General features: G+C 45.2%; 1 protein-coding gene across 1 annotated transcript in view; it reads left to right on the top strand.

Annotated features, from left to right (window-relative positions):
• The window catches only part of LOC132568642 (galactosylgalactosylxylosylprotein 3-beta-glucuronosyltransferase 1-like), an 80,254-nt gene extending 54,510 nt beyond the window's left edge, over positions 1–25,744 (top strand). Inside the window, exons 4-7 of the mRNA XM_060234665.1 lie at positions 1,587–2,119; positions 4,311–4,607; positions 6,358–6,461; positions 25,389–25,744. Of these exons, the coding sequence (XP_060090648.1) occupies positions 1,587–2,119; positions 4,311–4,607; positions 6,358–6,444 (917 nt within the window). The 3' untranslated portion in view covers positions 6,445–6,461; positions 25,389–25,744. The remainder of the gene's footprint in view (positions 1–1,586; positions 2,120–4,310; positions 4,608–6,357; positions 6,462–25,388) is intronic.
• The last annotated feature ends 1,838 nt before the right edge of the window (positions 25,745–27,582 follow it).

Below are 27,582 nucleotides of genomic sequence, written 5' to 3' on the forward strand. Positions count from 1 at the left end.
ATATTGAAAGCATTATGGGGCTAAGATCACTTGTGCAGCAATCCTAAAGACATTTCCCTGGGAATCAGCCGCATTAACTCTCATTTCTAAGAATATTTCTTATTCTTGTTCTGTTACTTTGATGTTACCATCAGTTCAGTCCTATTGAGAATTCCTCGTCTTAGACCACAGTAGCTAGGAATAAGGTTGCACTGTGAAATGCTTGACTGTTTACCAGGTTACAACCAGAGAAGGTTTTTCATTTTACCTCTCTTGCAGCAGCGGAAGGTAAATCCTGGTAGATCTTGCTAGTTGCCTTCCCTCCCCACAGTCTACACACATTGCTTAGTGAAAGACAAGATATCCCATTATGGAAAAGAGATAGAGGATGCAGAAGCAGCAACATCTCCTACTGCAGCAGTACTATTAATTAAAAAAAAACATTTTGGGGAGGCTGCAACCTGCCAACCTTAGAGCTCTGAAAACATAGTGATGTCTAGGCTTGGAATGCAAACTTGGTCTGGCCATTATGCCTCTGCCGCCAATCCAAAGCAAGCAGTTACAATCCATGAGTTCTTCTCTGGCTCAAATTTTAATCCAAACAGAGAGAGGCTCTACCTTCTCCCCTCTCCAACCCACTTGCCTGGTTGCTGCTGCGACCATCTGTCAGCCACTGCAGCAGCGGTAGTAGGGGGGTGAGCAGGATCTATCAGCTCTCCCCCACATCCTTAAATCCTGCTGTGGCAGGATCTCCCAGGAAGCCTGGAAAATGAGACATTAGAAAGCCCTAGGAACTATGTTTCACAGGCATCCTGTCACCTGCAGTGTTGTCAGAACAAGAGAGGGAAGACGGGATAGAGACATCTCCTCCCTGTCTCTATACAGCAGCCAAAGCCAGGTGAGCATATTTGGGGTGGGTGATTGGTGGATGCTGGAACAGAGGAATGGGAGAATTATTCAAAAGCCCTGCAGGTTCCAATTTGATTACCCCATTCTGATTCTGTTTACACTCTCCATTTCAGCATCAGGACCACCACTGGAGTTCTGAAGCTCAGGACTGGGCTTTTAAAAATAAATCTGTTTCTGATTGTTCAACACAGTTGCTCAGTCTACTGAACCTAGTTCTGAATTGAGCCCAGTGGAGTTTGCCTATCGCTTTAAAAATTCCCTCTGTGTACCCTAGCATATACTTTTATCTCCTTGAGTCCCAGGAAGTCCCTCTTCCACACAAGGTTTCAAAGAGAGTACTCGAGGAACATCCTCACCAAGGGGGGACCTGCCGTGTCATCTTCAAACATGTTCCTCCAAAGCTCTGTGGTGAAGTTTGCCTTTCTAAGACTTTGTCTGCAGATTCTTAACAACAGTATTCCTTTACAAAGGAAGTTTTGCAAGCATCTTTTCCATCAACCTTGGCATCCCTGCTGTCTTAATTAACTTGGTGTTTCTCTGGGGCTTCTTTACAACTGATCAAACGATAAACAGCCACAGGGGAAGAGAATTAGATCACAAAAGGGGATGGGATGAAGTCTGGATATAAACTGACAGGGAGATGGGCATTGATGGTGTTTGTGCTTTACTCTCTAATAGTTTTCTTCCTTTTGCCTTAGAAGAAACTGATGAAAATTTGACAGCTAAATCACTCTTCAACAGTACATCTCTTATGAGGGAAGAAGGCTTGTCATGCGCTCGACAGCCAGCCGTGGGGACAACTGCCAAAATAATCCGGAGCTATGTGTATGCCAGGCCTCCTCCATGGTCAGACACATTGCCTGCCATCTTTGTGATCACGCCCACCTACACCCGACCAGTGCAAAAGGCGGAGCTTACCCGGCTAGCCAATACTTTCCTCCATGTGCAGAATCTGCATTGGGTAGTGGTGGAGGACTCACCTCGAAGGACCAACCTAGTATCCAATCTGCTGGAGAAGGCGGGGCTCAATTTTACTCACCTGAACGTTGAGACTCCGAAGAGTCTGAAAGTAGGTCTGTCCTGGATCCCATCTCATACGCCGAGGGGCACATTGCAAAGGAACCTCGGACTGCATTGGCTGAGGGAAAACTTCCGCAACACACCACCACCGGAAGGTGTTGTATACTTTGCTGATGATGATAACACCTATAGCCTAGAGCTCTTTGAAGAGGTAAGAGACTCAGGATGATAGTTGTTGCATCTCGTTGGTCTGTGATCGGGGGGGGGGGCGGATTCTAGGAGGAGCTCCTTAGCATAGCCAGTCCTCCAAGCTCTTACAGGGCTCTTTTTTGTAAGCTTTTGGAGGATTGGCTACATCAGATGTGTGTGACCTGATGTGCAAAGGAGCTCCTGCTAGAATTCCATGAAAAGTTTGGTTCGTCTCCCAGAGCCTGGTCTGTGTTGAAACATACCTGGAGGCTTTGCAGGTGGAGAGCCAGTTTGGTGTAGTGGTTAAGTGCGCGGACTCTTATCTGGGAGAACTGGGTTTGATTCCCCACTCCTCCACTTGCACCTGCTGGAATGGCCTTGGGTTAGCCATAGCTCTGGCAGAGGTTGACCTTGAAAGGGCAGCTGCTGTGAGAGCCCTCTCCAGCTCCACCCACTTCACAGGGTGTATGTTGTGGGGGAGGGAGATAAAGGAGATTGTGAGCCGCTCTGAGACTCTTCGGCGTGGAGGGCGGGATATAAATCCAATATCTTCTTCTTCTTCACCCCTGTCCGTGATACAGCAACACTGGTGGGTGCTTTGTCCTTGTGGCTTTAAAGGGGAATCAGACCAGTTCATGAAGGATATGTCCATCAGTGGCTATTAGTTATGAGGGCTAAATAGAGCCTCTGTGTTCAGTGGCAGTAGAATACCTACTGCTGATTGTGCAATACCAGGGGCTTTTGTACCTCTGACTATGGGACTTTCCAAGCTGTCTGGCTGGCTGCACTTGGGAACAGGTTGATCTTTGATCTGATCTTGAAGGAGTCTTCTTAAGTTGTTGTGTCTTCATAGCTGCTGTGGTCACAGCACATTACTGAGTAAGGTTGGAAAATTGAGTAGGTGTTGGAAAATGCCTGGAGACTTTGGGGGTGGATCCCGAAGAAGGCAGGGTTTCGGGAGGGGAGGGGCCTCAGCATGGTACAATGCTATACAGTCCACCTTTTGAAGCAGACATTTTCTCCAGGAGACCTGATCTCTGCAGGCTGGAGATCAGTTGTAAAAGTGGGAGATCTCCAGCCCCACCTGGAGGCTGGCAACCCTATTATTGAGATAGACAAGTAAAGACACCAACCATCCATATGACACAGGAGATTTTAAATGAACGTTTTAGGATATCAAGAGATCTGATAGCATTTAACAGATAGCAAGACTGTGACATGTTGGGACTGATGAATGCAGTTAGATTAGCAGTTCTAAAGCAGTGAGATGAACCTTCCTAGAGAGGCACATGAAAAGTTTGGTTCGTCTCCCAGAGCTAGGGTTGCCAGGTCTGTGTTGGAACATACCTGGATACTTTGCGGGTGGAGCCAGGAGATGGTGGGATTTGGGGAGGGGCCTCAGCATGGTACAATGCCATAGAGACCACCCTTCAAAGCCATTTTCTTCAGAAGACTGATCAAAGCCACCAAGTAATACACCAACTTTCAGTTTGCATTACAAGAATTGGGTATAACACATAATAAACAATACAATAATGAGCACCCACTTTGTGAATTCCAGTTGGATTATTTCCAAGTTTGGACATAGCTATTCATTTGGGGACGGGGGTTTCTGGCTCCTTTGGGGTTTCTGTTACTTTAAAAGGTCCTAGCACCACCGACCTTTATCATTATTGCCTTGTTTATTATGCGTTATACACAATTCTTGTAATATATATTTTTGCAGACAAAGACTGTGTGTTACTTGGTGGCTTTGATCAGTCTACCAATCACACCAAGTGCCCTTCAAACAGCAGCATTTCTTCAGGGGGGCTGATTTATTTATTGGATTTATATCCTGTCCTCCCCGCCAAAGCAGGCTGAACCAGAGATCAGTTGTAAAAGGGGGAGATTTCCAGGCCCCACCTGGAGGCTGGCAACCCTACCCAGACCCCTGCCAGTGAAGGCCTTCATTGGACCAGGGAAACATAATACTGAAGGTAGTGGTGGAGTAGGGGCTGACAGGGAAAGGGCTAGTTCTTAAGAGGAATTGGTGGAGCAGAACAGCAGAAGGTTTTGAAAAGTCAGGAGAAAGAAAGCAGGAGAAGGTCAAGCAGTGAAATGGTTGTTCTGGAGAAACAAGACAAGGGGGGCAGGTGGAAGAAGCCAAGGGAGGGGGGCAAGAGTGCACAGTCAAGGGACTGGAAATGCTTTGTTTTCTTTCTGACAATCAGATGCGCTACACAAAGAAGGTCTCCGTATGGCCAGTTGCCTTTGTGGGTGGTCTCAGGTTTGAGTCCCCAAAAGTGAGCCCAGCAGGAAAAGTGGTCGGCTGGAAAACTGTCTTTGATCCTAACCGGCCCTTTGCCATTGACATGGCAGGCTTTGCCATCAACATCAAACTGATCCTGGAGAAACCTCATGCCAGTTTCAAGCTGGATGGAGTGAAAGGAGGCTACCAAGAAACCAGTCTACTAAAGGATCTGGTGACCATGGATGGGTTGGAGCCCAAAGCTGCCAACTGCACAAAGGTATTAGAGAACCTATATGACAGTTTTTTCTCCTTCTAGCCATAATTCTTCATGTGATCTTCTGCCTCTGGAATCTTTGCATCCCAAATTGCATCTAATCTTGTTAGTTCAACCCAGAGCAGTTGTCGATTGGCTACTGTGTGCAGTAGAATGTGCTGATAGAAAGCTCTGAAATCTGGCATCTGTAATGAAACGGGACCAAAACACTTTCTCCCCTCACCAATGTTTTTGTAGTTCTGACTTACCAATGTTTTTGTGGTAGAGTCAGAGCTGACACAGATCCAAAAATTCATTTACTGTTGCCCCCAGGGTAAAAGCAGGACCACCTACATGTTACCTACATATCATTTTAGCAGCTTATATAATACAGACCAAAATATGGTTCAGATAGAGCAGGGGTGGCCAATGGTAGCTCTCCAGATGTTTTTTGCCTACAACTTCCATCAGCCCCAGCCATTGGCCATGCTGGCTGGGGCTGATGGGAGTTGTAGGCAAAAAAAATCTGGAGAGCTACCGTTGGCCACCCCTGAGATAGAGAACAGGTATTCCAGTGGGAATAGCTGCATTGCAGATTGCTCTAAATGATTTGAGTAAGCAAGCCAAGACATATGCAGTGGGGGAAAGGAATTTTTTAAAAAGTGGTACGAGTTACCATGGAATACAAAGGGTTCACCAAGGAGTACAAGATAATTGGTCCTGTGTGAAAACTCTTGGTCCTGTCTGTGGATCAAAATGTATCAGAACTTCAAGACTAACATTTACTCTAGCCTGAGATTACATTAGTCAGCTCACTTCTTCATATGATATTTATAAGGAAAATCACAAAAGGGGGGGGGGAGACAGAGGAGTTGGAGCAGAGAGACTTGGTGTGAATCCCATCATAAATCTTTCAGGTGTATCTTGTGTAAGGTATTGGAATGGATTTGGTAGTGAGTTGCCTACATAATAGGCAGGTGTAGATGGTCTTGTAAATAGCTGTACATCTGTGGGGATCATCCAGATGCTGAATGTGAACAAAAACCATCCACTGAATCTTCTAAGTTGAATTTAAAGTTGGAGGGAGAGGAATCAGTAATCTTCCTCTCAGCCAGTTATCTGTCCCTAAAGTAATTCTAGAGGGATATTTCACTTTATGCAGGGATGAACCTAGGTTTGCCCCTGGATGTGACCTCAAATGGGGTGCTGCAACCAGTCAATCACAGATCTCTGATGAGTGTTCTTATTTGTCATATATATGCTTTAAAAAAAAGCATACACCAAAACAATTCCGCCTGAAATGTCTTGGAGAATCAAAGGAAGAGAGGTGCAAATCAGGTTCTTATCAAGCATATAAATAAATAGTAAGAAGACTGGGAGCCTGTGAAGGTCACAGACAGGAGAATAGAGCAGTTTGGAAATCCCACCCCACCTCCCAAAATGTTTCCCTAGAGGATACTGTAAGCTCTTTGAAAATTACATAGACTAATTTCCCCTCCTTCCTTTATCCTTTAACTGACCCTCAGCTGTTTTCAACATGAAGTGTATCAGTTATCAAGCCTTTTTAAATATGTGTTTGTATGTGTGTGTTAGGGGTTTTTTTGTTTATTTTTAAAGAGTTTTTAAATATTAAAAGCATGTTTATTTTAAATAATGGTTTTAAATGTTTGCTTTAAAATATCCCTCAGCTTTTATAGATCGCTGTCACGTACATCTGCTGGTGCCTTCAGGCTCTGCTATGTGATTCTAATATGGCGTGAATTTCTTTTGATAGGTCTTGGTCTGGCACACAAGAACTGAAAGGCCAACTCTGGTTAATGAAGGCAAGCGTGGATTCACGGACCCAAGGGTGGAAGTGTAGGGAATTCATCCTATGCTGTGAGTGTTTTGCTGATCTCTCTTGTAGTCTCTTAAATAGCTCTACACCTATCTTAAATTTGGGATTCAAAAATTCAACCTTGGGGGCAACTTTATTAAAAGCATATAAAAACATTAGAAGGGCATTGCAAGGTCAGCTGAAAGGCCAGTCTAGTCCAGCAGCATCCTGCTTCCGACAGTGGCCAGCTAGGTGCCTCCTGGAAGCACCAAAACAGTGCAGGCAGCTGAGAAAATCTCCTGTTTATCCCCTCACAACTGCTGTTCAGACACACACTGCCTCTGTCCCCAAAGGATGCATTTAGCTTTCAGTGTTTGTTGTCATAGGTAAACCTTTCATTCATTTGAGCCTGCTTCGGCAGGGGAGGGCGGGGTACAAATAAAATTTATTATTATTATTATTATTTGTCTCATCCCTTTTTAAAAGCCCCCCAAATGAGTGGGCATCACTGAATCTTATGACAGTGAATTGTGTCAATTTGTTGTGCATTGTGAAGTTTTTTCTGTTCTTTTCCTGTGTCCTGAATCGACTTGTCATCCATTTCATTGGGCCACCCTGAGTTCTAATGTTATGAACAAGGAGAAAAATTTCTATCCATTTTCTTATCAGGCATAATTTTATAAACCAATGTTTATTTCTGGCAGTCATTTTTTTCTCGACTAATAAACACTGAAACGTTTTACCAAGAATTCTGATGCAGCTGTTTCTGGTCACAGCTGCCATGGAATAAGCATAGAGGCAGGACTGGCTTATTCACCTCAGGACAAGGCCCATAAGTGCATTAGCCAGTTTGGTGTAGTGGCTAAGTGGTTAGGAGCCAGTTTGGTGTAATGGTTAAGTGCACAAACTGTAATCTGAGAGAATTGGATTTGATTACCCACTCCTCCACCTGCTCCTGCTGTTATGACCTTGGGTCAGTCATAACTCTTTCAGAGCTGTTCCTCTCAAGAGCAGTTTTTGGAGAGCTCTCTCAGCCCCACCTACCTCACAGGTGTCTGTTGTGGAAAGGGGAAGGAGATTGTAAGCCAGTCTGAGACTCCAAGTGAAGGGCGGTGTATAAATCCAGTCTCTTCTTCTTCTCTTCTTATTCTAGTTGACACCTGTTTCCTCTCCTTCCCCTCTGCTTGTGTTGGACACTGCTCTCTACCAAAGGGTAGACATATAATTACTATTATCATATGGTATTGTGTGTAATATAGCTATGTTGTTAGAATATGTTGTTAGCCACCCTGAGCCTGCCTAGGCGGGGCGGGCGGGATATAAATAAAATTTATGATTATTATTATTATATGAGATCTGAAGATTGGCTGGCACCATTACATTCTAACTCTTTTAGCACCTCTAGTTGGTGAACTAGTCTTATTTGGGGGGCTGAATGAGCTCTGAGAGCTGTGACTGACCTCGGGTTGCCAGGTCATACCTGGCTTCCAGTGGAGGACTCCTGGGTCCATTTTGACCAAAATGCTAGAGCATCATACACAATGTGCTCAGCATGGTGGTGTCAATATGAGAGGGGATGTTCATGGTTGGGACTTCCCTTGCTGGCCAGCTAGTGGGTAAAGGATTTGGTCCCCTGAAATTGGAGAAAACCCCAGCCCAGCTGGGGATCGGCCACCCTAGTCTGACCTAGGGTCCCCAGCTAGCTTCATGTGGAGTACAGGGGCTGAAAATAAATTTGCATAGGCACTCGTATTAGCTACTATCATCCCTATTAGAGTCCACATACATTTCACTAGAAATGTTGGTTGAAATAATAATAATAATAATACATTTTATTTATATCCGGCCCTCCCCACCGAAGCAGGCTCAGGGCGGCTCACAACATGTAAATTTGATATACAATAAAGCATTCATACATTTCAATAGATAATACATTAAATAAAACCATCATTTAAAACCAACATTACTATTAAAATTAACATTTACGGTGCTACATCTCAGACCTTCAGTGAATATAGTGGTGGAAACGTCAACAGCGGATCTAACTTAACACCATATTTAGATGAAGGCATCTTAAAAAGAGTGGTCTTGCAGGCCCTGCGGAATTGATCAAGACTCTGCAGGGCCCGCACTTCATCCGGAAGTTGATTCCACCACTGTGGAGCTACCATCAAAAAAGCTCGTTCTCGTGTGGTCTTCAGTTTGGCCTCCTTTGGTCCAGGGATTGTCAACCAGTTTTTTCCCACTGACCTCAGTACTCTCTGGGGTTCATATGGGGAGAGACGGTCCCTAAGGTAGACAGGCCCTCAACCATATAGGGCTTTAAAGGTAATAACCAGCACTTTGTAACGAACCCGATATACAACTGGCAGCCAGTGCAGCTCACGCAGCCCTGGCTGTATGTGGTCCCACTTCAGGAGCCCTAATAACAGCCTAGCCGCCACGTTCTGCACCAGCTTCAGCTTCCAGGTTCAGCACAAAGGCAGCCCCATGTAGAGGGCATTACAATAATCCAGTCTCGAGGTGACCGTTGCATGGATCGCTGTTGCTAAGTCATGACACTCCAGGAAGGGGGCCAACTGCCTCGCCCGTCTCAGATGAAAAAACGTGGATTTGGCAGTGGCCACTATCTGGGCCTCCATTAACAATGAAGGCTCCAGTAGAGCCCCCAAGCTCTTGGCTCTGTGTGCCGCTTTCAGTGACACACCGTCAAAAACTGGGAGGGGGATTTCTCTTCCTGGAGTGCCACAACCCAAGCAAAGGACCTCCGTCTTCATTGGATTCAGCTTCAACCTACTCAGCCTGAGCCAACCTGTCACGGCTTGCAATGCTAGGTCCAGATTTTGAGGGACACAGTCAGGCTGACCATCCATTAATAGATAGAGCTGGGTGTCATCTGCATATTGATGACACCCAAGCCCATACCTCTGGCCAAGGGGGCGCATGTAGATGTTAAATAACATCGGAGAGAGAACTGCCCCTTGCGGCACCCCACAATTTAGTGAGTGCTTCTGGGACAGCTCTCCCCCAATTGCCACCCTTTGTCCGCGTCCATCAAGGAAGGAGCAAAGCCACTGTAAGGCCAACCCCCTGATCCCTGCGTTGGCAAGCCGGCGGGTCAGTAACTGATGGTTACCACCACGCCACCTCGGTCCAGGTGCCACTGGAGGTCATCTACCAAAGCAACCAGCACTGTCTCCGTCCCATGACCCGGACGGAAGCTGGACTGGTAAGGCTCTAAGATGGAAGCGTCATCCAGAAAACCCTGCAACTGTAACGCTACAGCCCTCTCAATAATTTTACCCCAAGATGGTAAATTTGAGACCGGTCGATAATTTGCCAATTCAGCCGGATCTGCTGTACTCTTTTTCAGGAGAAGGCAGACCATAGCCTCTTTAAGAGGTGTTGAAAAACACCCCTCTGAGAGGGATCTATTTACGATGTCCCATATAGGACATCTAAGTTCCCTCTGGCAAGATTTAATCAGCCAAGAGGGGCATGGGTCCAGATCACAAGTTGTTGGGTGTCAGTAGAGAGAAATGTGTCAGAATTCCAGATAAAGGGGTAACACTCAGCTGTCCAGAGCATGATTTGGCATACATAAGATCCCTGGCATCTTCACTTTAAAAAGAAAGATCTCAGTAACAAAGCTGGGAAAGACTGAGAGAGCTGCTTCTGGTCAGCATGGACAGTACTGTGCTAGGAAGACAATAATCTGTAGAAAGCTTCTAATGCTAATGGTGAGATGGTGCTGTCATAGAAATTCTTAAGTCACTGATGACAACTCCATGGTGACCCATTCTGTACTTCATAATCAACACTTGAAGTACCTGGAGTGTATTCAAGTGGCCCTTTGTGTGGTGATTGGCCTTTGATTCCTCCCCTGCACTATGATGCTTTTGCAACTACAATTAAACCTTATTTAGAAACTTTTACTGCAGTTGAGGTCATAGAATCGCAGAGTTGGAAGGGGGCCATACAGGCCATCTATTCTGACTCCTTGCTCAATGCAGGATCAGCCTAGAGCATCTCTGACAAGTGTTTGTCTAGCTTCTGCTTAAAGACTGCCAATGAGCTCACCAGCTTCCTAGGTAGCTGATTCCACTGCTGAACAACTCTTACTGTAAAATGTTTTTTCTAATATCCAGCCAGTTCCTTCCTAGCCTTAGTTTAAACCCATTATTCTAAGTCCTCTCCTCTGCTGCCAACAGGAGCAGCTTCCTGCCCTCCTTTAAGTGACAGCTCTTCAAATATGTTAGAACAATCCTGTCCCCCCTCAACCTCTTCTCCAGACTGAACTTTCCCAAGTCCCTCAGCCTTTCCTCCAGGCCCCTGGTCATCCACCTCGCTCTCATCTACACCCACTCCACATCCTTCTTGAAGTGAGGCCTCCAAAACTGCACACAATACTCCAGGTGTGGCCTGACCAATGTAGTGTACAAGGATACTGTGACATCTTGCAGTTTGGATGTTATGCCTCTGTTGATGCACCCCAAGATCACATTAGTCTTTTTTGTCACTGCATCACACTGGCTGCTCATATTTAACTTACGATCCACCAGTACCCCAAGATCTTGTTGACACACACTGCTACCCAGAAGTGTATCCCCCATTCAGTATGCATGCTGCTCATTTTTGTTCCCAGATGTAGAACTCAGCACTTATCCTTGTTAAATTGCATCTCATTCACATCCGCCTACTTTTCCATTGTGTTCAGATCTCGTTGAATTCTATCTTGATCTTATGATCCTTCCAGTTTGGTGTCATCTGCAAATTTCATGAGTAGCCCCTCCACACCCTCATCCAGATCCTTTATAAAAATATTAAAAAGTACCAGGCCCAGAACCAATGTTCTCTCTAAGGTCTGCAGTCTTGTGAGCAGAAATTTTTTTCCTGTGAGCCCAAAATGGTGCTAGCTTTAAAACTGTAAGCAGAAGGGTCTAGAGCAGGAGTGTCAAACTTGCGGCCTGGGGGCCAAATCAGGCCCCCGGAGGGCTCCAATCAGGCCACCGAGCAACTGGCTGTCATCTGCTTCCTTCTCCCTCTCTCTTGCTTCCTTCTGCATGACAGCTTGCTTTGCAAGGCTTCCTCAATCGCACAAGAGCTACAGAGCAAAACCTCTATGTTCTCCATTGGATGAGGCTCCTCCCTTGGGGGGGGGGAGAGCTTGCTTTGCCAGGCTCTTTCAATCACACAGCAGAGTTGCTGAGCCAAGCCTCTCTTCCATCTATTGTCTGAGGCTCCTCCCTCCCCTGGTCCCCTGGGGAAGGAAGGAAAGAGCCAGAGCTTCCTTTGCCCAGTTCCTTGGATCCCATGGCAGAAATACAAAGAAAGCACCTTTAAGGCCAACAAGTGCTAATGTTTTAAGCATGTTTTATTTTTAAGTTTTCTTAAAATATATTTGTGTCCTTTATAAAGTTTATATTTCTTCTACCTAATCTTAAATAGAAACACACATGGCCCAGCCAAACATGGCCTGACCCGACAAGGTCTCATTCATGTCAGATCCAGCCCTCATAACAAATGAGTTTGACATCCCTCTAGAGAATTACAGCATCATCAGAATACCTCTTTCAAAGCAAGTAGCTAGTAACACCTTGAAGACTAACAAAACTTGTAGCAGCGTATGAGCTTCCGTGAGTCACTGCTCACTTCTGAGAAGATTAGAGGGCTTCTGAAGAAGTGAGAAGCAACTGAGGAAAGCCCCACCTCCAAGCTATATTCCCTAGATTCATCCCCAACACCCCAAACACACACACACATCCCCTACATCCCAAAACACACACACATCCCCTACACACACAGCTTCGACACCCAAAACACACACACATCCCCTCCACACAGCCCCTACAACACACACAGAGCTCCTACACTCAAAACACACACACTCACACACAGCCCCTACGCACACACAGCCCCCAAACTCAAAACACACACACACATCTCCACACACAGTCCCTACAACACACACACAGCCCTTGCACCCAAAACACACACACACAGCCCCTACACCCAAAACACAGATACACACAAACATGAAGCTCCCCCCCCCCCCCCAGCCTGGTTGGAACCCTCTCTCTCCCCGCCTCCCCATCGGACTGAGGCCTTCCCCCTCCCCACCATGGTGGCACTGGCAGTGAGTAGCCCATGAAGAGCCTCACTGCCACCGTGCTTTTAAACAGGACATGGGGAGGGGGGAGGAAAAGGAACCACACTCTCCCTGGACTGCACAGTTCCTTCCTCCCCCCGCCCCCCATGTCTCTTTAAAAAGCACATGGCGGCGAGGCTCTTCATGTGCTACTCGCCACCAGCACTACATTTAGGTGAGCATTTGGGAGGAGGAAGAGAACCACGGGCAGGTGGGTAAAGGGACTGGGGCTCTATTTCCCCCCTCCCCCTCTTGGACTGAGGCATCCCCTGCATCCCTGAAGGCAGCACAGGCAGTGAGTGGCCCATTAAGAGCTTCGCTTCCATGTTCTTTTTTCCCTTCGCTCTCACGACTCCAGACGGCTCCAGCCAGACCACGCGGTTCCAATTCTTCCAATGTCTCTTTAAGCAGCACAGCCAACAGTCCCCCCCCCACCTTCCTCCAGTGACGCTGACCACTGAGCTTGGTAGCTGATGAATAGCAGAGCCACCAGGTCAGTTCAGAAGGAGGAAGATGGCCAAAGGGGAAATGGTGAGAGGCTGGCGGGTGGGCGGGGCCACCAACTCCTCCAAGAAGCTGCACTGGGAGAAAAATCCCTGCACTGGACTCTGAGAATTTGTGCACTGGCGCAGTCCAGCACATGCTAAAGGGAAGCTTGCCCAGAACCAAACTCTGTGGCACCCCACTGGACACCTCCCTCCACTCAGATGAAATTCCATTGACAACTACTCTTTGAATGCGGTTCTCTAACTAGTTCCCTATCCACCTAACTATTCTAGAGTCCAGTTCACAGTCCCATCAGAATGTCAGTAGGGAACCCTGTCAAAAGCTTTACTGAAATCCAAGAAAACATCATCAACATCATCAATAGGATAGCACATTGATAGATCGTTTTCTTGTTTTAACTGCTGTAAACTATTTAATGTATTTTAATATTCATTAATCTTATTGTTAGAATTTTATGTTGTGAGCCGCCCTGAGCCACCTCGGTGGGGAGGGCGGAATATAAATCGAATGAAATGAAATGAAACAACATTCCCTTGATCCAGTAAGCTCATCACTCGATCAAAGAAGTGCACTAGAATAAACTGGAGCAGGTCTCTGCAGAAGGGGATTTACTGTTGCAGTGTTGAAGTGCACTAGATGGTTGTTTCTTAACTTCATAGATAGGGGCTCTGTTTCTCAACTCTAGTAAGAGCAATCATGGTGGGGTTCCTCAAATGAACGATTGTGTATGTGTTCCAGGTATGTTTAATGTGTTATCTCCAACCCACAACCACAGTTTCTGCCCTATGACCTCCTAGAAATGAATTCTGTGGGTCAACGGGCAAGACTCTGAAACTCAACAACAGAGAAGATTTTATTTCTCTCAACAGTTAAACTTGCCCAAGGGCAAGAATCGAAAAACCACCCGTATGCAGGAGTAGAGCATAACTGTTCCTTTGTTCTCCAAAATGTGAGCTTTTGTATTTTATAAATATATCAAGAAATGAGGAGATATGTGGAGAAAACCTGGATTTAACTGCCTTTAAGAACTGTCAAGCTCTTGTCAGCCTGAACTAGGCTACAGTGCCTGGTTTGTTACCCTGAGGCTGGGCCTGAGGTGGGGAGCAGTTACACATTGGTTCTGAATGATCTCAGAGACACAAAAAATACCTAGTATGACTTTGAAGGGACTTAATCATGTGCAGGGATTTAGAAATCTAAGAGGATTTTCTATGTAGATTTTAGTAACAGAGATTTTCATTTCTATTAATCCCAATGGGGGACTCTCCCAGGAGTCTTCCAGTAGATTGCGCTCTGTGTAGTAATGTGTGCCACAATACCCACTTTACTGAAATGAAAGAGTGAAAGTAGACTCATACAAGATCAAAAGTAAGGGTGAGATCATCATGCTAAATGCGAAGCTCTGGCCACATGGGGAGGGACGGTGGCTCAGTGGTAGAGCATCTGCTTGGTAAGCAGAAGGTCCCAGGTTCAATCCCTGGCATCTCCAAAAAAGGGTCCAGGCAAATAGGTGTGAAAAACCTCAGCTTGAGACCCTGGAGAACCGCTGCCAGTCTGAGTAGACAATATTTGATGGACCAAGGGTCTGATTCAGTATAAGGCAGCTTCATATGTACTTTCTCCCTTTCAGTAACATACAGAGAGATGTTTCTTGCTACCACGTGTCATTAGTGGCTGATAAGAGAGCAAGGTAGAAATACACAATGCCATGAGATCAGGACATTACTAAGTACTACTAGATGTTACGGAGCAAGGAAAGAAGGTAAACTAAACACAGCATTTCCCAATTTTGGTGGTAGCCTTACAATTAGACGTAGCATCTTGCTGGGTCCCAAGTGAAGTCCAGTTCTTCACATAATATGGCATGACACCCATCACAATAACTACTCAGCTGTGTCTGTATCAAGAGACTGTGGTGGACCAGATGGCCATTGCTAGAATTCTACACTTTTGATTTTCTTCTGTGGTCTATGTTTATTAAACCTAGTGAAATTGTGAAATGGTATGCTAGCTTGTTTCTTGTAGCCTGCCATGCTTCCTTCATTTCAGGACCAGCCTGCGTGGGATGAGAGCATTCCACATGGAGGATTGTTTTATTTTTTATCCAGCACTCACAGGGTTTAAATAAAATGTGCCAGAAACTCTGGCTTATTGCCCATCCCAAACCCAATCCAAACTGGGGTCTTATGCTGACAATCCCCTTAATGTGGATGACTCTGGATGGAGCCATCTTCTGCAGCAGTCAGAGAAATGGGATAGCTGCTTGGGAGCCCTATGGCTGATCTGGCTCCCAGCAGCTTGAGGCAGGCTAATGGGAGAAGGGGGCACCCAAGGATGAGGCTGGCAGACTGAGCAGGCAGAAGCCAAGCAACAGCTACAAGTACCAAGGTGGCCAACTACAGAAGCAAGAGTAGATTATGTATGCGACCAAAGATGCAGCAGCATGATGACTGAGAAGGAGAAGTTGATTGAGTGTTCTGGATACTGGGGGCGAAGGTAAAGGAGATTGTGATCACTCTGAGATTCAGAGTATAGGGTGGGATATAAATCCAATATCATCATCATCTTCTGCTTAAGTGCTAGATAACAAAGCAATGAATTTTGTGGGGGAGATAGTGTTTAACCATTTGGAGATGGACACATGAGATGCCTTATACTGAATCAGACCATTGGTCCATCAAGGTCTACCCAGTCTGGCAGCAGCTCTTCAGGGTCTCAGCACAGGACTTTCATATCAACTACTACCAGATCCAGTTTGGTGTAGTGGTTAAGTGTGTGACTGTAATCTGGAAGAATCAGATTTGATTCCCTACTCTTTCACATGCAGCTGCTGGTGTGACCTTGGGTAAGTCACAAGTTTCCTCAGAGCTGTTCTCTCAAGAGCAGTTTCTGTCAGAGCTCTCTCAGCCCCACCTACCCCACAGGGTGTCTGTTGTGGGGAGGGAAAGAGAAAGGAGATTGTAATCCACTCTGAGACTCTGGGTGAAGGGTGAGGTATAAATCCAATCTCCTCCTCCTCTTCTTTTTCCAACTGGAGATGATGGGGATTGAATTCAGGACCTTCTGCATGCAAAGCAGAGGCTCTTCCACTGAGCCATGGCCTCTCCTGTGTCTCTTCCACTATTTAAGTAGCACTCCAAAGCTCCAAGAGAAGAAAGAAGAAGGAGAATTATGTGGATCCCCTTTGTCCTTGTTTAAAATGAAAACAAGTTCCTAGACCATTATAAAGTAAGCTTGAAAATATATGAGCAAAATTGTATACATTGTCTGATGCTGAAAAGAGAGTAGCTTAGTAGGTTTTCCAGTGGTTTAGGAAAAGCTAAGTGGGAGGGCATGCAGTTTGAATCCATGGCATCTATGATTTGAAAAAAGGGTTAGGTTAGTAGGTGATGTGAAAGACCTTTATGAGACCCTGGAGAGCTGCTGCCAGTCACGGGAAACAATATTAACTTTGATAAGGCAGTTTCATAAGTGCACAAGGGAGGCCCCAGCTTTAATCCCTGGCATCTCCAGTTAAAGGATTCCAGGTGGCAGGTGTTCAGAATCACTTTTCTATGCTTTCAGACTTTATAGAATTTCTGCCAGCCAGGGCAGGTAGTGCTGATGAGCCAAAGGTCTGTCTTGGCATGAGGCAGCTGTATATGTTCTGTGTGTCTCTGTGATGACTATCAGAAACAAAATCAATTATACAAAAGCACACCTGCAAACTTAATTCCATAATTTATAAAACAAAAAGCTTTGATTTCAGTGAAGCTGGTTACAGCATTTAGGTTATCTTTCTGCAAAAGTGAATAAGCTGCGAGCACATGGTACACTTCCTCTAGAGAAGCCAAGCAGATCTGGTACAGTAACCTGCCCAGATGGTAGAAACCTCCACTCCCCCACCCCCACATGCTACTGCATTTGGCCATCCTGAGTGCTTTGGCTGAAGACCAGGGCATAAGTTTAGTGAAGAAAAAGAGTAAGAACAGGGTGGTGGTGGTTGTTTTTGCCATCAAGTTGTAGCTGGCTCATGATGACCCCCAAGGGGTTTTCAAGATAAGAGACTAACAGAAGTGGTTTGCCATTGACTCCCTCAGCATAGCGACCCTGGTATCCTGTGCTAGTCTTCCATTCAAGTACTGACCGGGGCCAACCCTGCTTAGCTTCTGAGATCTGACAAGTCCAGGCTACTCTGGGATATCCAGGCAGAGCAGGTCTACAAATTATGCATTAGGAAGGAGAAAGGAGATTTTGGACAACACCATAGAGTGCATGGGGAGGGGGGAGAGGAACTTTTTTATGCTCCTCAGTATAAAGAAGAAAAATGCTCCCTGCATGAAGCAGATTCAATCAAGTAGAAATGTTCAGTTTAGCCACAGGAGAAAGTAAGTTGGTATGGGCTAATACAGAGTACTGGTGAAAAAAAGTAGCTAAAAGTATGCCCTCTCAACTTCTGTTTTGAACCCATCAAAGGAAACACTTTTAGAAAGTCACTTTCACTCTGGAATATAGCCCCCTTGTGTGCAGCTTACTACTCTTAAGAATAAAGTTAAAAAATGTAACACCCTCTCACCCCGCCCCCCCCCCCACACACACGCTTGGAATTGGAAGCAATAAGGGTCTAGAGGTTGGGCACTTCAGTCTGCCAGAGGATTCTGCAAAACAGGTTGGATGGCTCCAAGTCTAATTACATGAATTCATTCTACAAAAGCAGCCATTACCCAAAATGGTCAGGACAGGGATCTTCAGACTAACAGTGCTGTAAGATCTGTCTAGAGTTAACTAAGTAGCTCTCCTTTGAAGATATATGTGTGCTTGTATGCTTTCCATAGCATTTATATAAGACAGAAAAGAAACATCAGAGGTTTTCAAACTTTATCATAGCAGGCTATGGTGAATTTTTTAAAAAAAAGATTAGATCCATTCCACTCTGAGTAACAGAAAGGTGAGATAGATGCTCTGGTCTTTCTCCCAGCCACAGAGGTCAAAAGGTGGGTGCAGGGCCAGCGTGCCCATTAGGCGACCTTAGGCAATCACCTAGGGTGGTAGCCCTGGGGGGTGTCTAATTGGGTGCCCCTTGGGAGGGTGGAGGCTGCCCCTTCCTCCTGCGTGATTTAAATCACCTGGGAGGGCACCAGGAGTAGCTGCTCCTCTTCCCACCAGTGAAAGGTCCTGGCGATCAACTGATTGGCAGGACCTTTCACTGGGGCAGGGAGCGCTGGCAGAAGCAATTGGGCCGGCCTCCCTCTCCATTTAAAGACCCCACTGACCAGTTGGTTGGTGGGCTCTTTAAATCGCGCAGGGAGGCATGTGGCTGCTCCTGCCACTCTTCCCATGCAATTTAAATTGCTGTGGGGGCAGCCCCAGCTTAAATTGCTGCCCCCATGGCAAGCCTCTGCCAGCAATCCAAATCATGCAGGAGAAATGGCAGAAGCAGTGTGTGCTTGTATGCTTTTCATAGCATTTATATAAGGCAGAAAAGAAACATCAAAGGCTTTCAAACTTTATCATAGCATGCTTCCCCACACTTGTGCCACATAGGTCTCCACCATCTTGGACACAGGAGGCAGGAAGGCAGTTGGCAAGTGGCTGTTCCTCCAGGCCTGCACAAGGCAGTAAGCCTCTGGTGACCAGGCTCTGGGCAGTGGGAGTTACACAGAGGCAAGGCCTCAGAACTTGGATGAGAAGTCCCGACCCTCCCAGCAGGCAATTCCTACAAAGGATCAGGTGGTGGCGTAGGGTTACTGGAGAGAGAGAAAAACCTCTCCAGAAGTTGGGAAAACTTTGGAGGGGAGAGTGAACCCTGGCCTGCAGGCCAGAACAGGACTGTTCTGCCACAGCTATACCTGGAAATGGGCACCTATTGCAAGAACATCTTTTGCCTCCCTTATGTCCTGAGCAGTTGTATTGTGTGATGGATATCTTACAAGACCCAACATGGTTTTCTGACACCAACATATTCACTAGAGTAGATACAAAAACTTTCAGCCCATTCTCTCAAATTATCCATTATCTACTTGAGTAGATAGACAGTGTTGTGTATGGTTGCACCAGGATCTGAGGTACCCAAGTTCAAATCCCCACTTTGCCATGGAAACTCTGTAGGTGACTTTGGGCAAGTCACACAGTCTAAGCTACCTCGCAGGGTTGTTGTGAGGGCAAAATGGGAAAGAACAGAACAATGTAATCTGCTTTGAATTTACTCCCTACTGAGGAGTAAGGTAGGGTATGAATGAAGTAAATACATAAATTAATTAGTCTTTAATAATTTCAGTCTTTTTGGTCAAAGAGTTTCTATCACAAATACTGAATCATCTCCATGTGATTTACTATGTAAAGTACTACATGGTTTGGAATGTCACTAGTGCTTTTTAATATTTCTGGAATACTGCTGAACAATGCTCCCTCTAAGCTATGAAGTCTTGTAAGCAAAAATTCTACTTCATGAGCTACTGGCATTAAAGTTGTGAGTGTGTGATTTGGCTACTGCATAAATTAGTTTGCTCTGGGGCCATCCTTCCTGAGCTAAGACAAAAATATGTGAGCTAGAGGCTAAAAAACTTAACTAGCTCACACTAATTCAGCTTAGTAGGAACACTGCTCCTGAATAAGCTCATTCAGTTCTGCAAAGGATTGACTTCCTGGAGCTGGATGGGTTACAGCTGCCTTGGATCAAATAAAAAGCCTGAAGATTCTTTTGGACTCAATCCTTCTATTAAAGAAGTAGATGCTGTTGCCATTTTTCTGTTTCTTTGTAGATTGCCCTCCCATCTAGACTAAACTAACTTGGCCACCCTCACTCATGCTTCAGTAACTGCCATGCTGAACTGGTGTATATGTGAGGCTTTCCTTAAAGACAAGTTGGAAATTTCAACTGTTGCAAAGTCTGGGTGGTGTTGGGTGGCATATTCTTAAACAGTTACATCGAGCACCACTTTCCTCTAGGGTTAAGTTCAAGGTGCTGGTTTGTACCTTGAAACAGCCCTTCACAACCTGAGAGCCACATGCCTGGAAGACAGTCTCTTGTCACAGGAATCCACACTGCATGCCTCATTAGTACTGCCATCTCCCCCACCAGCTGTGCACAGCAAAAGCAAGGGAGCAAGGAGCTGCATAAAGTTTCCTCTCTGTTGTCCATTTGCAGGGTTTGTAAGGCTGTCCTATACTGCATGGCTTTTTAGAGGTATTCATATTTAATCATTGTTGACCTTCACATTAACATTTTATCACATCATGCTTGATTTTCTAGGTTGTTGTCTGATTTGTGTTTTGTAACGCTATCTTAACTGATTGTATCTGAAGAAATGTGCATGCACGCAAAAGCTTATACCCAGAATAAACCTTTCTTGGTCTTGAAGATGCCACTGATTTCAAACTTTAACTGATTGTAATCTGCTTTGAGGGAGGGAAGGCAGCCCGGTATAGCCTGATCTAAGAAGCTAGGCAGGGTTGGGACTTGGAAGGGAGACCTCCAAAAAAAGACTTTGCAGAGGAAGACAATGGCAGAGAGCCAGTTTGGTGTAGTGTTTAAGTGTGCCGTCCCTTATCTGGGAGAACCAGGTTTGATTCTCCACTCCTCCACTTGCACCTGCTGGCATGGCCTTGGGTCAGCCATAGCCCTGGCAGAGGTTGTCCTTGAAAGGGCAGCTGCTGTGAGAGCCCTCTCCAGCCCCATCCACCTCATAGAGTGTCTGTTGCAGGGGAGGAAGGTAAAGGAGATTGTGAGCCGCTCTGAGACGCTTCGGAGTGGAGGGCGGGATATAAATCCAATATCGTCGTCTTCTTCAAATTGTCTTTGCTTCTCACTTGCCTTGAAAACCCCTTGCTGGGGTCACCATTAGGGCTTGAAATTATCTTATTAATAGTACTAGTAAGTACAAAAAAGGATTAATGCAGTGATGCTCTGTATTCTTGGTGCTTTGGGGGGGCACAGTGGAATGGCTTCTAGTGTCTTGGCCCCACTGATGGAGCTCCTGATGGCACCTGGTTTTTTTGGCCACTGCGTGACACAGTGTTGGGCCATTGGCCTGATCCAGCATGGCTTCTCTTATGTTCTTATCTGCATAAGCAGTGATGCAGCCCTCTTTAAAAGCAGCATCTTGCTCCCCATAGACCAGGGGTGTCGAACTCATTTGTTATGAAGGCCAGATCTGACATAAATGAGACCTTGCTGGGCCAGGCCATGTGTGTCATAAAGTGTAATGCCAGGTAGCGGAGATATAAACCTTATAGGGCACAGACACAACTGAAGGGTTTTTTTTTTTAACTTAAAATAAAACATGCTTAAAACATTACCATATTTCCAATATTTTGTTTAACTGATTAACTGACCCCTCTTGCTCTGAATTATTGCATCAAAATCTGGGGACAATGTCTGTGCTGTAGCAATCTTGACTATGTTGTTAAGAGGTGTATCTGTAAATTACAAGCCTACTTTATTTGATTTATTGAGATGGCTGGGCATTGTGAGTTTTTGTACATAAGTGCTTTGTGTGCTGGTCAAGAACATGTGACGACACCATAGACTGGGGGTATCTGTTTATCTATAAAATGATAATCTTCCCCAGAAAAATAACTGCAACTTCTATGAGGCAGTGCAAGTAAAGAGAGACAGCCAGTATTGTGATCACTATCAGCCTACTTACTATCTGAGAAGCCTGGGTTCAAAATCTGCAGTCCACACAGGAAATGTGCTGGACACACACTCAGCCTAATCCACCTCACTGTGGATTGTGATTATTCCTCATCTAAATTGCTTTCCTATTGAAAAAGACTGCATCAGGGCATGAATACAGTGAAAAGGGGAGGGAACCCAGTTGCACCAAGGAGAGCCCTGACAAAACGAGCTTAACAACACAGAGAGAGCAAGGCAAAAAACCTCATACCTTGAATAAAACAGTGTTAAAGCTCTTAGGGGTGTTTTTTCCATTTCTCCAGTGAAATTGAGGCAGCCGAGCAAAGCAGCCTCTGCTCTTTCCCCCTTCCCCCTCCCTTTTCCCCAAAGGAGGAGGAGGGAGGAGAAGCCTTAGCCAATGAAGGGCCTTGGCTCTGTAGCTCTGCTGCTTGATTAAGACAGCCAGACTGTATCAATTGCAAGGCAGAGCTACAGGGCAAAGCCCGTCCATTGGCCGAGGCTCCTTCTCCATCCTCCTCCCTTGGGGAAAAGGGAGGGGGGAAGAGGGAAAGAGCCAGAGACTGCTTGGCTGCATTGCAGGGAAAAGCGTGAAAATGGCAACCAAAGAAGCAGACAAGAAGCACAAAAATGGCAACCAAAGGAAGTAGGGAAGGAAGAAGAAAGCAGACAAGGGCCATTTACTGGCGGGCCTGATTGGAGCCCTCTCAGGGATGGATTAGGCCTGTGGGCCACATGTTTGATACTCCTGCCATAGACTATGTAGCTACAGTGGGGACAGGGTGGGTCATACCCACTCAGTCATGAGCTCCGCTCCAGCGACAGCCAGCAAGGGAGCAGAAAGCTGCCGTCTGCTTCCTCCCCCCCCCCCCTTGTGACACCTGTAGAAGAGGAAGCCAGTAGATGAGGAAGAGGACTTGGGTCCCCCCCCCCCCTTTTAAACACTGAAGAGGACTTGTTTCCCTCTTCCAAATACCCTGTCCTTGATTAGATTTTAAAGGAACAGAAGCAAGAAGGGAACAAGTGCTGTCTTAGCAATCAAGGGCACATCACTTCACCACTATAACCATCTGTACATAGTCAGAAGTCTTTGTTTTGCACTGATAGCTCATTTAGAAAGAGGGAATGTGTGTGTTTGTGCATTTGGATTTTCTGCCTCCTGGCCCAAACAAAATGCACAGATTGTGAAGTGTCTTGAAAAGGTTTGATTTAGCCTAGCGACTCTCTGTATCTCTCTATAAAGAGATCCACCTCACACTTTAGTAACCCTGGGGCTAAAAGGACCATTTGCAAGATGTTCTTCAACTACAGGATTAAAAATATTCTTTTGTGTTTTTGTTATCCTCAACATGCCCTCCAGAAGAATCAAAGAGGAATGCAGTTGCTATTTGATGATTACATAATGAGCAAAAAAGAAGGCTGGGGAGGGAGGAAATGTTTTTTTCTCCGTTTAGGGTATGCAGTCTCCACTGTTGATATCTTGATCCAAAATGATTATTGCTTCTTTGCAGGAGGCTAGTGTTAGAGAACTGACTCAGAATAACCAGAGACTATGCAGAGTATCTTCTGTCTCTCTTCTGGGATAGCATATCGATTGGACATACTGTATAAATAACCATCCTTAAGCATGGAAGTAAAACATGGCTGTTTTCTAGGATAGAGGCAATGCTCAGACATTTAATTTCTGTGCAGGCTTGAAGAAACCATAGTATTAAACCCATGTTTGTTTTCTATCCTTCTTTATAATACAGTTTCTTCTGAGTACATTCAAAATGGGAAAAAAGAAATCAAGAACTTTTTTTTCTGTACTGCTAATTTCTTGTTCAGTGGTTACAATTCAGTCAAAATATGTCATTCTCAGCATGGCCAGATCTGTGGATACTTAAATCTAGAGGCTAGAGCCATAAACAGACAAGACACATCTTTCTTCAAACCTGAAAAATGTCTCAGGTTTGCAGAAAAATCCAAATATAAAAAACCCTCAGTGAATTTTTAAAATCAAATTTAAAAACACTAAAATAATAGAAGCAGCCCCTCTATCTTTAAGAGACTACTGCATTCACTGGCTATTGCTAGGCAACAATAGTATTGCCAGCCTTCAAGCTTTGGTTTCTGACTGTAAAAGGTAGGGGGAGAGGGCAGGACCCTTTCTGGGGCTTACTCATCTGCCACCCCATGAAAGCCATTATGAGAAAGGCAGAGTCTAAATGAAGTAATAAATAGAGCAGAAGACGAGGGGGGCAAATATAGGTTGTTTGGTTGATGGAGGGGAGAGACAGAAGTAGCAAAAGGATGAGGATTGCCTAGAGGAGACAGAGGAAATACTGGAAGAGGGGTACAGGGGAAAATGAGGTGCTCCCTGCAGGTTCTTGTGGGTTCCCACATCACACAACTGAACCTGCCAGCCAGCACTGGGCAACTTGGCCATATTTTTCCTGGGTAGAGGCTGCTGGGGAAGGGAAGGAGGAAAAACTGAAGGCAGAGGGGCAGATAAATGTAGGTTGAGTGGTGGGTAGGAAGGAGAGAAGGAGACAGAGAAAGAGAACAGACAATGAGGGCTTCTCAGGGAAGGGGGAAAGGAAAGAGTGTGGAAGGAGAAAATGAAATGACTCCATAAGTCCTTGTGGGTCCCCCACTTTATATCTAATTCTCAACACAGTGCCATCTGTGGATACTTAAATCCAGGGAATGGAACTATAAGCAGACTGGATAGAGTAACCTCCAGAAAAATCTGAAATCTTAATAAATTAAGAATTGCATCACCTGTAAAGTATGGTTTCAGTGACCATTGTGTGGCTACTGGTTAACCACAAGAGTATTCCCAGATAAAACCTTGGGTTCTGTCAGTAAAAGGCAGGGGGAGGCCTTTTTCAGGTCTATTTTGGTTTCTTACTCCAGCGCTGCCCTCTTCCCCTTCTGCCCTGGACGGAGGACTCATCAGGACTAGGCCCAGTGTCAACAACCCAACAACCTGCTACTATGCAATCTGTGTAACACCAGTGTGAACCACATATTGCCACACAACTCAGATGGGCCCAGCTGCAGCATCTGTACAACTTGCACAACTGCTGGCCCAGCAGTGACCGCCACACATACAACTCATCTGAGCAACTTGTTACTACAAAGCTTCTGTAACTTGGCCAGACCTTCCCCAGAGTAAGTGAAAGCTGACAGCCAGAAGTTCAAGTGTCAAACTAGGATCTGAGAGACCCATGTTCAGATCCCCACTCTGCAATGGAAGTTTGCTGGATCCAGTGGGAGCCAGTTTGATGTAGTGGTTAAGTGTGCAGACACTTATCTAGGAGAATCGGGTTTGATTCCCCACTTCTCCACTTGCAGGAATGGCCTTGGGTCAGCCATAGCTCTTGCAAGAGTTGTCCTTAAAAGGGCAGCTTCTGAGAGAGCTCTCTCAGCCCCACCCACCTCACAGGGTGTCTGTTGTGGGGGGAGAAGATAAAGGAGATTGTGAGCCACTCTGAGATTCAGAGTGGAGGGCGGGGTATAAATCCAATATCATCATCATCATTCCTAGTGGCGTTGAACATTGTTTTCTTGAACAGCAACCCCTCCCCAAATCCAGTATGAGAGATTGGTTTTGAAACTGAGAAGTTTAAAAGAACCTCATTATGTGGTGAGAGGGGAGGGTCAGTTCCAAGTAAAAACCCAAAGATTTTGCCCCATATGTTCATTCCAATGTCCCTTTGTGTGTTTATTTTTCAGGTGGCACCATCCCAGCATCTCTGTCATGTGCAGCACATTAATGCAAGGATCAAGATAACATTCTAGTTGTGTCCATATCTACCAGCTTCCAAGTCCCCAAGAGCCATAAAAAAACAAAGTCAATATGGTACCCAAGTCCATTGTTTACTTTCTACTCTGACCATTTTGCCATATATGCAGGTGAAAATATTTTTTTGTTTCTGTGTTTATTATTTATTTGTTGGAAAACACTTTTGAAAAATTGGCCACGGGCCAAAAATATACCATCTTGGAAGTGAAAGAAGAGCCAGGTTTCCACAGTGAACAGAACTCTCTTTGATAATCCTGCATCCCTGAATAAACATATACAGCCCTGTTTTGTGAAGCACTGAAACATGCCCTTGTAAAAACTTAACCCCAGCCATGAGAGGTGGGGCTACCCTGAAGTATGAACAGTGGGATATTCTATCATTAGGCGGAAGAGTTGCTCTCAGAATAGTTAAAAAGCTCATCCCATCTAAGGGACTCACTAGCCAGAAGTTAGGTGGTCAGCAAGTATTTGCCAGCACTAAAAATGTACGTTTTACCTGCAGCTCATTATTTGGATGTGTGAAGATCATCATCAGCTCCTTTTTTGAAACTGAAAAATTCTGAACAAGGTTCCAGAAATCTCCAGTGACTTAAATGTGAAGGACAAACTTGAGCTAGAAACTAGAGTCACTTGACTCAAAGGCTCCACGTTTGCAATTTGGTGGTATCCAATCTTGATGCGCTGTATTCTTTAGATAACCCCCCCTCCGCCACCAGTAACTGTTAGAGGTAACCATTTCAACAAGTGCAGAATGTTTCTTAGCCTTTCTTGGTGAACTGAGGAGACATCTTGGGCAATAGCAAGACTACGTGCTTCGTGGAGGCATCTGGTTGAACACTCTGAGGAAACAAGACAGTGAACTAGATGGATCCTTAGTATGGTCCATCAGAGTTCTAAGAGCTTTGTATACTTTTTGCTCATTCTGGAACTGCTGGTGTGCTTGTATAATCCATTTTGCACTGCTATGAACTCCAGAAAAACAAGATATTTGGAATGAGCAGGTAGTGCTCAGCAATACTGAGCCACAGACTCCCAAATTTTCACAGTATTCCATGTGAGAACCTCAGAAATGCACAAAACAGCATCACCCAGAAAGAAGACTTGAGTGACTTGGCAAAGGAATCAGGATGACTACTAAAAGCCCAGATTGCTGAAATGTCTGAAGAGAGCATTCATACCCACTAGCAGCCATCACACCTGCATTTGCAATTGAGAAAAGTTTGTCAGGATATCAGCAAGGCTTAGGAAAAGGCTGGATTCAAGGACCAACAATTAATTTGTGAGCCAAATTCTGAAAAAGCATGGTGGTTTGAAAGCACAAGTGTTTGTCTCTGTAATAGGCTGCATTCACACAACAAATAGCACATCCCAGGTTTTTTCATATGTGTTGGAAAGTTTCACAAGTGAGGAAACTGAAGGAAGACATTATTAAGCAACTGAGCCACTCCTGCAAGTGCTTATGAAACAGCAGGACACCTATTTTTGTTGGTTGACTTATTTATAACCTGTGTCTGATCTGCCTATTCCATTTGTGTTAACCTGGTTCATCAGGCATGTTTATGGTAGAGAATTTTTCCCCATTCCTTCTTCTGAATCTCAGTAGGGAATAACAAATTTCATGCTCACTGCTGAAATGCCATATATATTTCATGCTCACTGCATTATAAAAAAAACCTGGTGTCTTAAATTAGCAAAATAATTAGAAGCACAGTAATGAGGAAAGTCTGAAATCTAAAAGAGAAAGAGACTATGTGGGTGTTCAGGCTAGCAAAAAGGGTTTAACAAGCTTTTCGGTTCTCTTACCAGCTGCTTCTTTGAGGTAAACCACTGAGGTCATTTCATTATAGCACATACCTCCAACACAATCCTGAGAATTTTCTGAGGAAAATTACCAATTACATTTTATCTTGCCTTTCATGCAAGGACTTCAGGGTGATATACGGTTCTCCCCTCCTCTGTTTTATCCTCACAACAGAGGAAGGTCAGAATGATTGGCTCATGGTCAACAAATGAGCTACCTGGCTGAATAGGAATAGGAAGTAGGCCTCAGCCCTCTCCCGTTAGGGTCATTATCAGATAACCTTCAGTTGTTTTAGTGACAGAAAAGACAAAAAAATTATGACA

Source organism: Heteronotia binoei, chromosome 3 (genome assembly GCF_032191835.1).
Source record: "Heteronotia binoei isolate CCM8104 ecotype False Entrance Well chromosome 3, APGP_CSIRO_Hbin_v1, whole genome shotgun sequence".
Taxonomy (NCBI): Eukaryota; Metazoa; Chordata; class Lepidosauria; order Squamata; family Gekkonidae; genus Heteronotia; species Heteronotia binoei.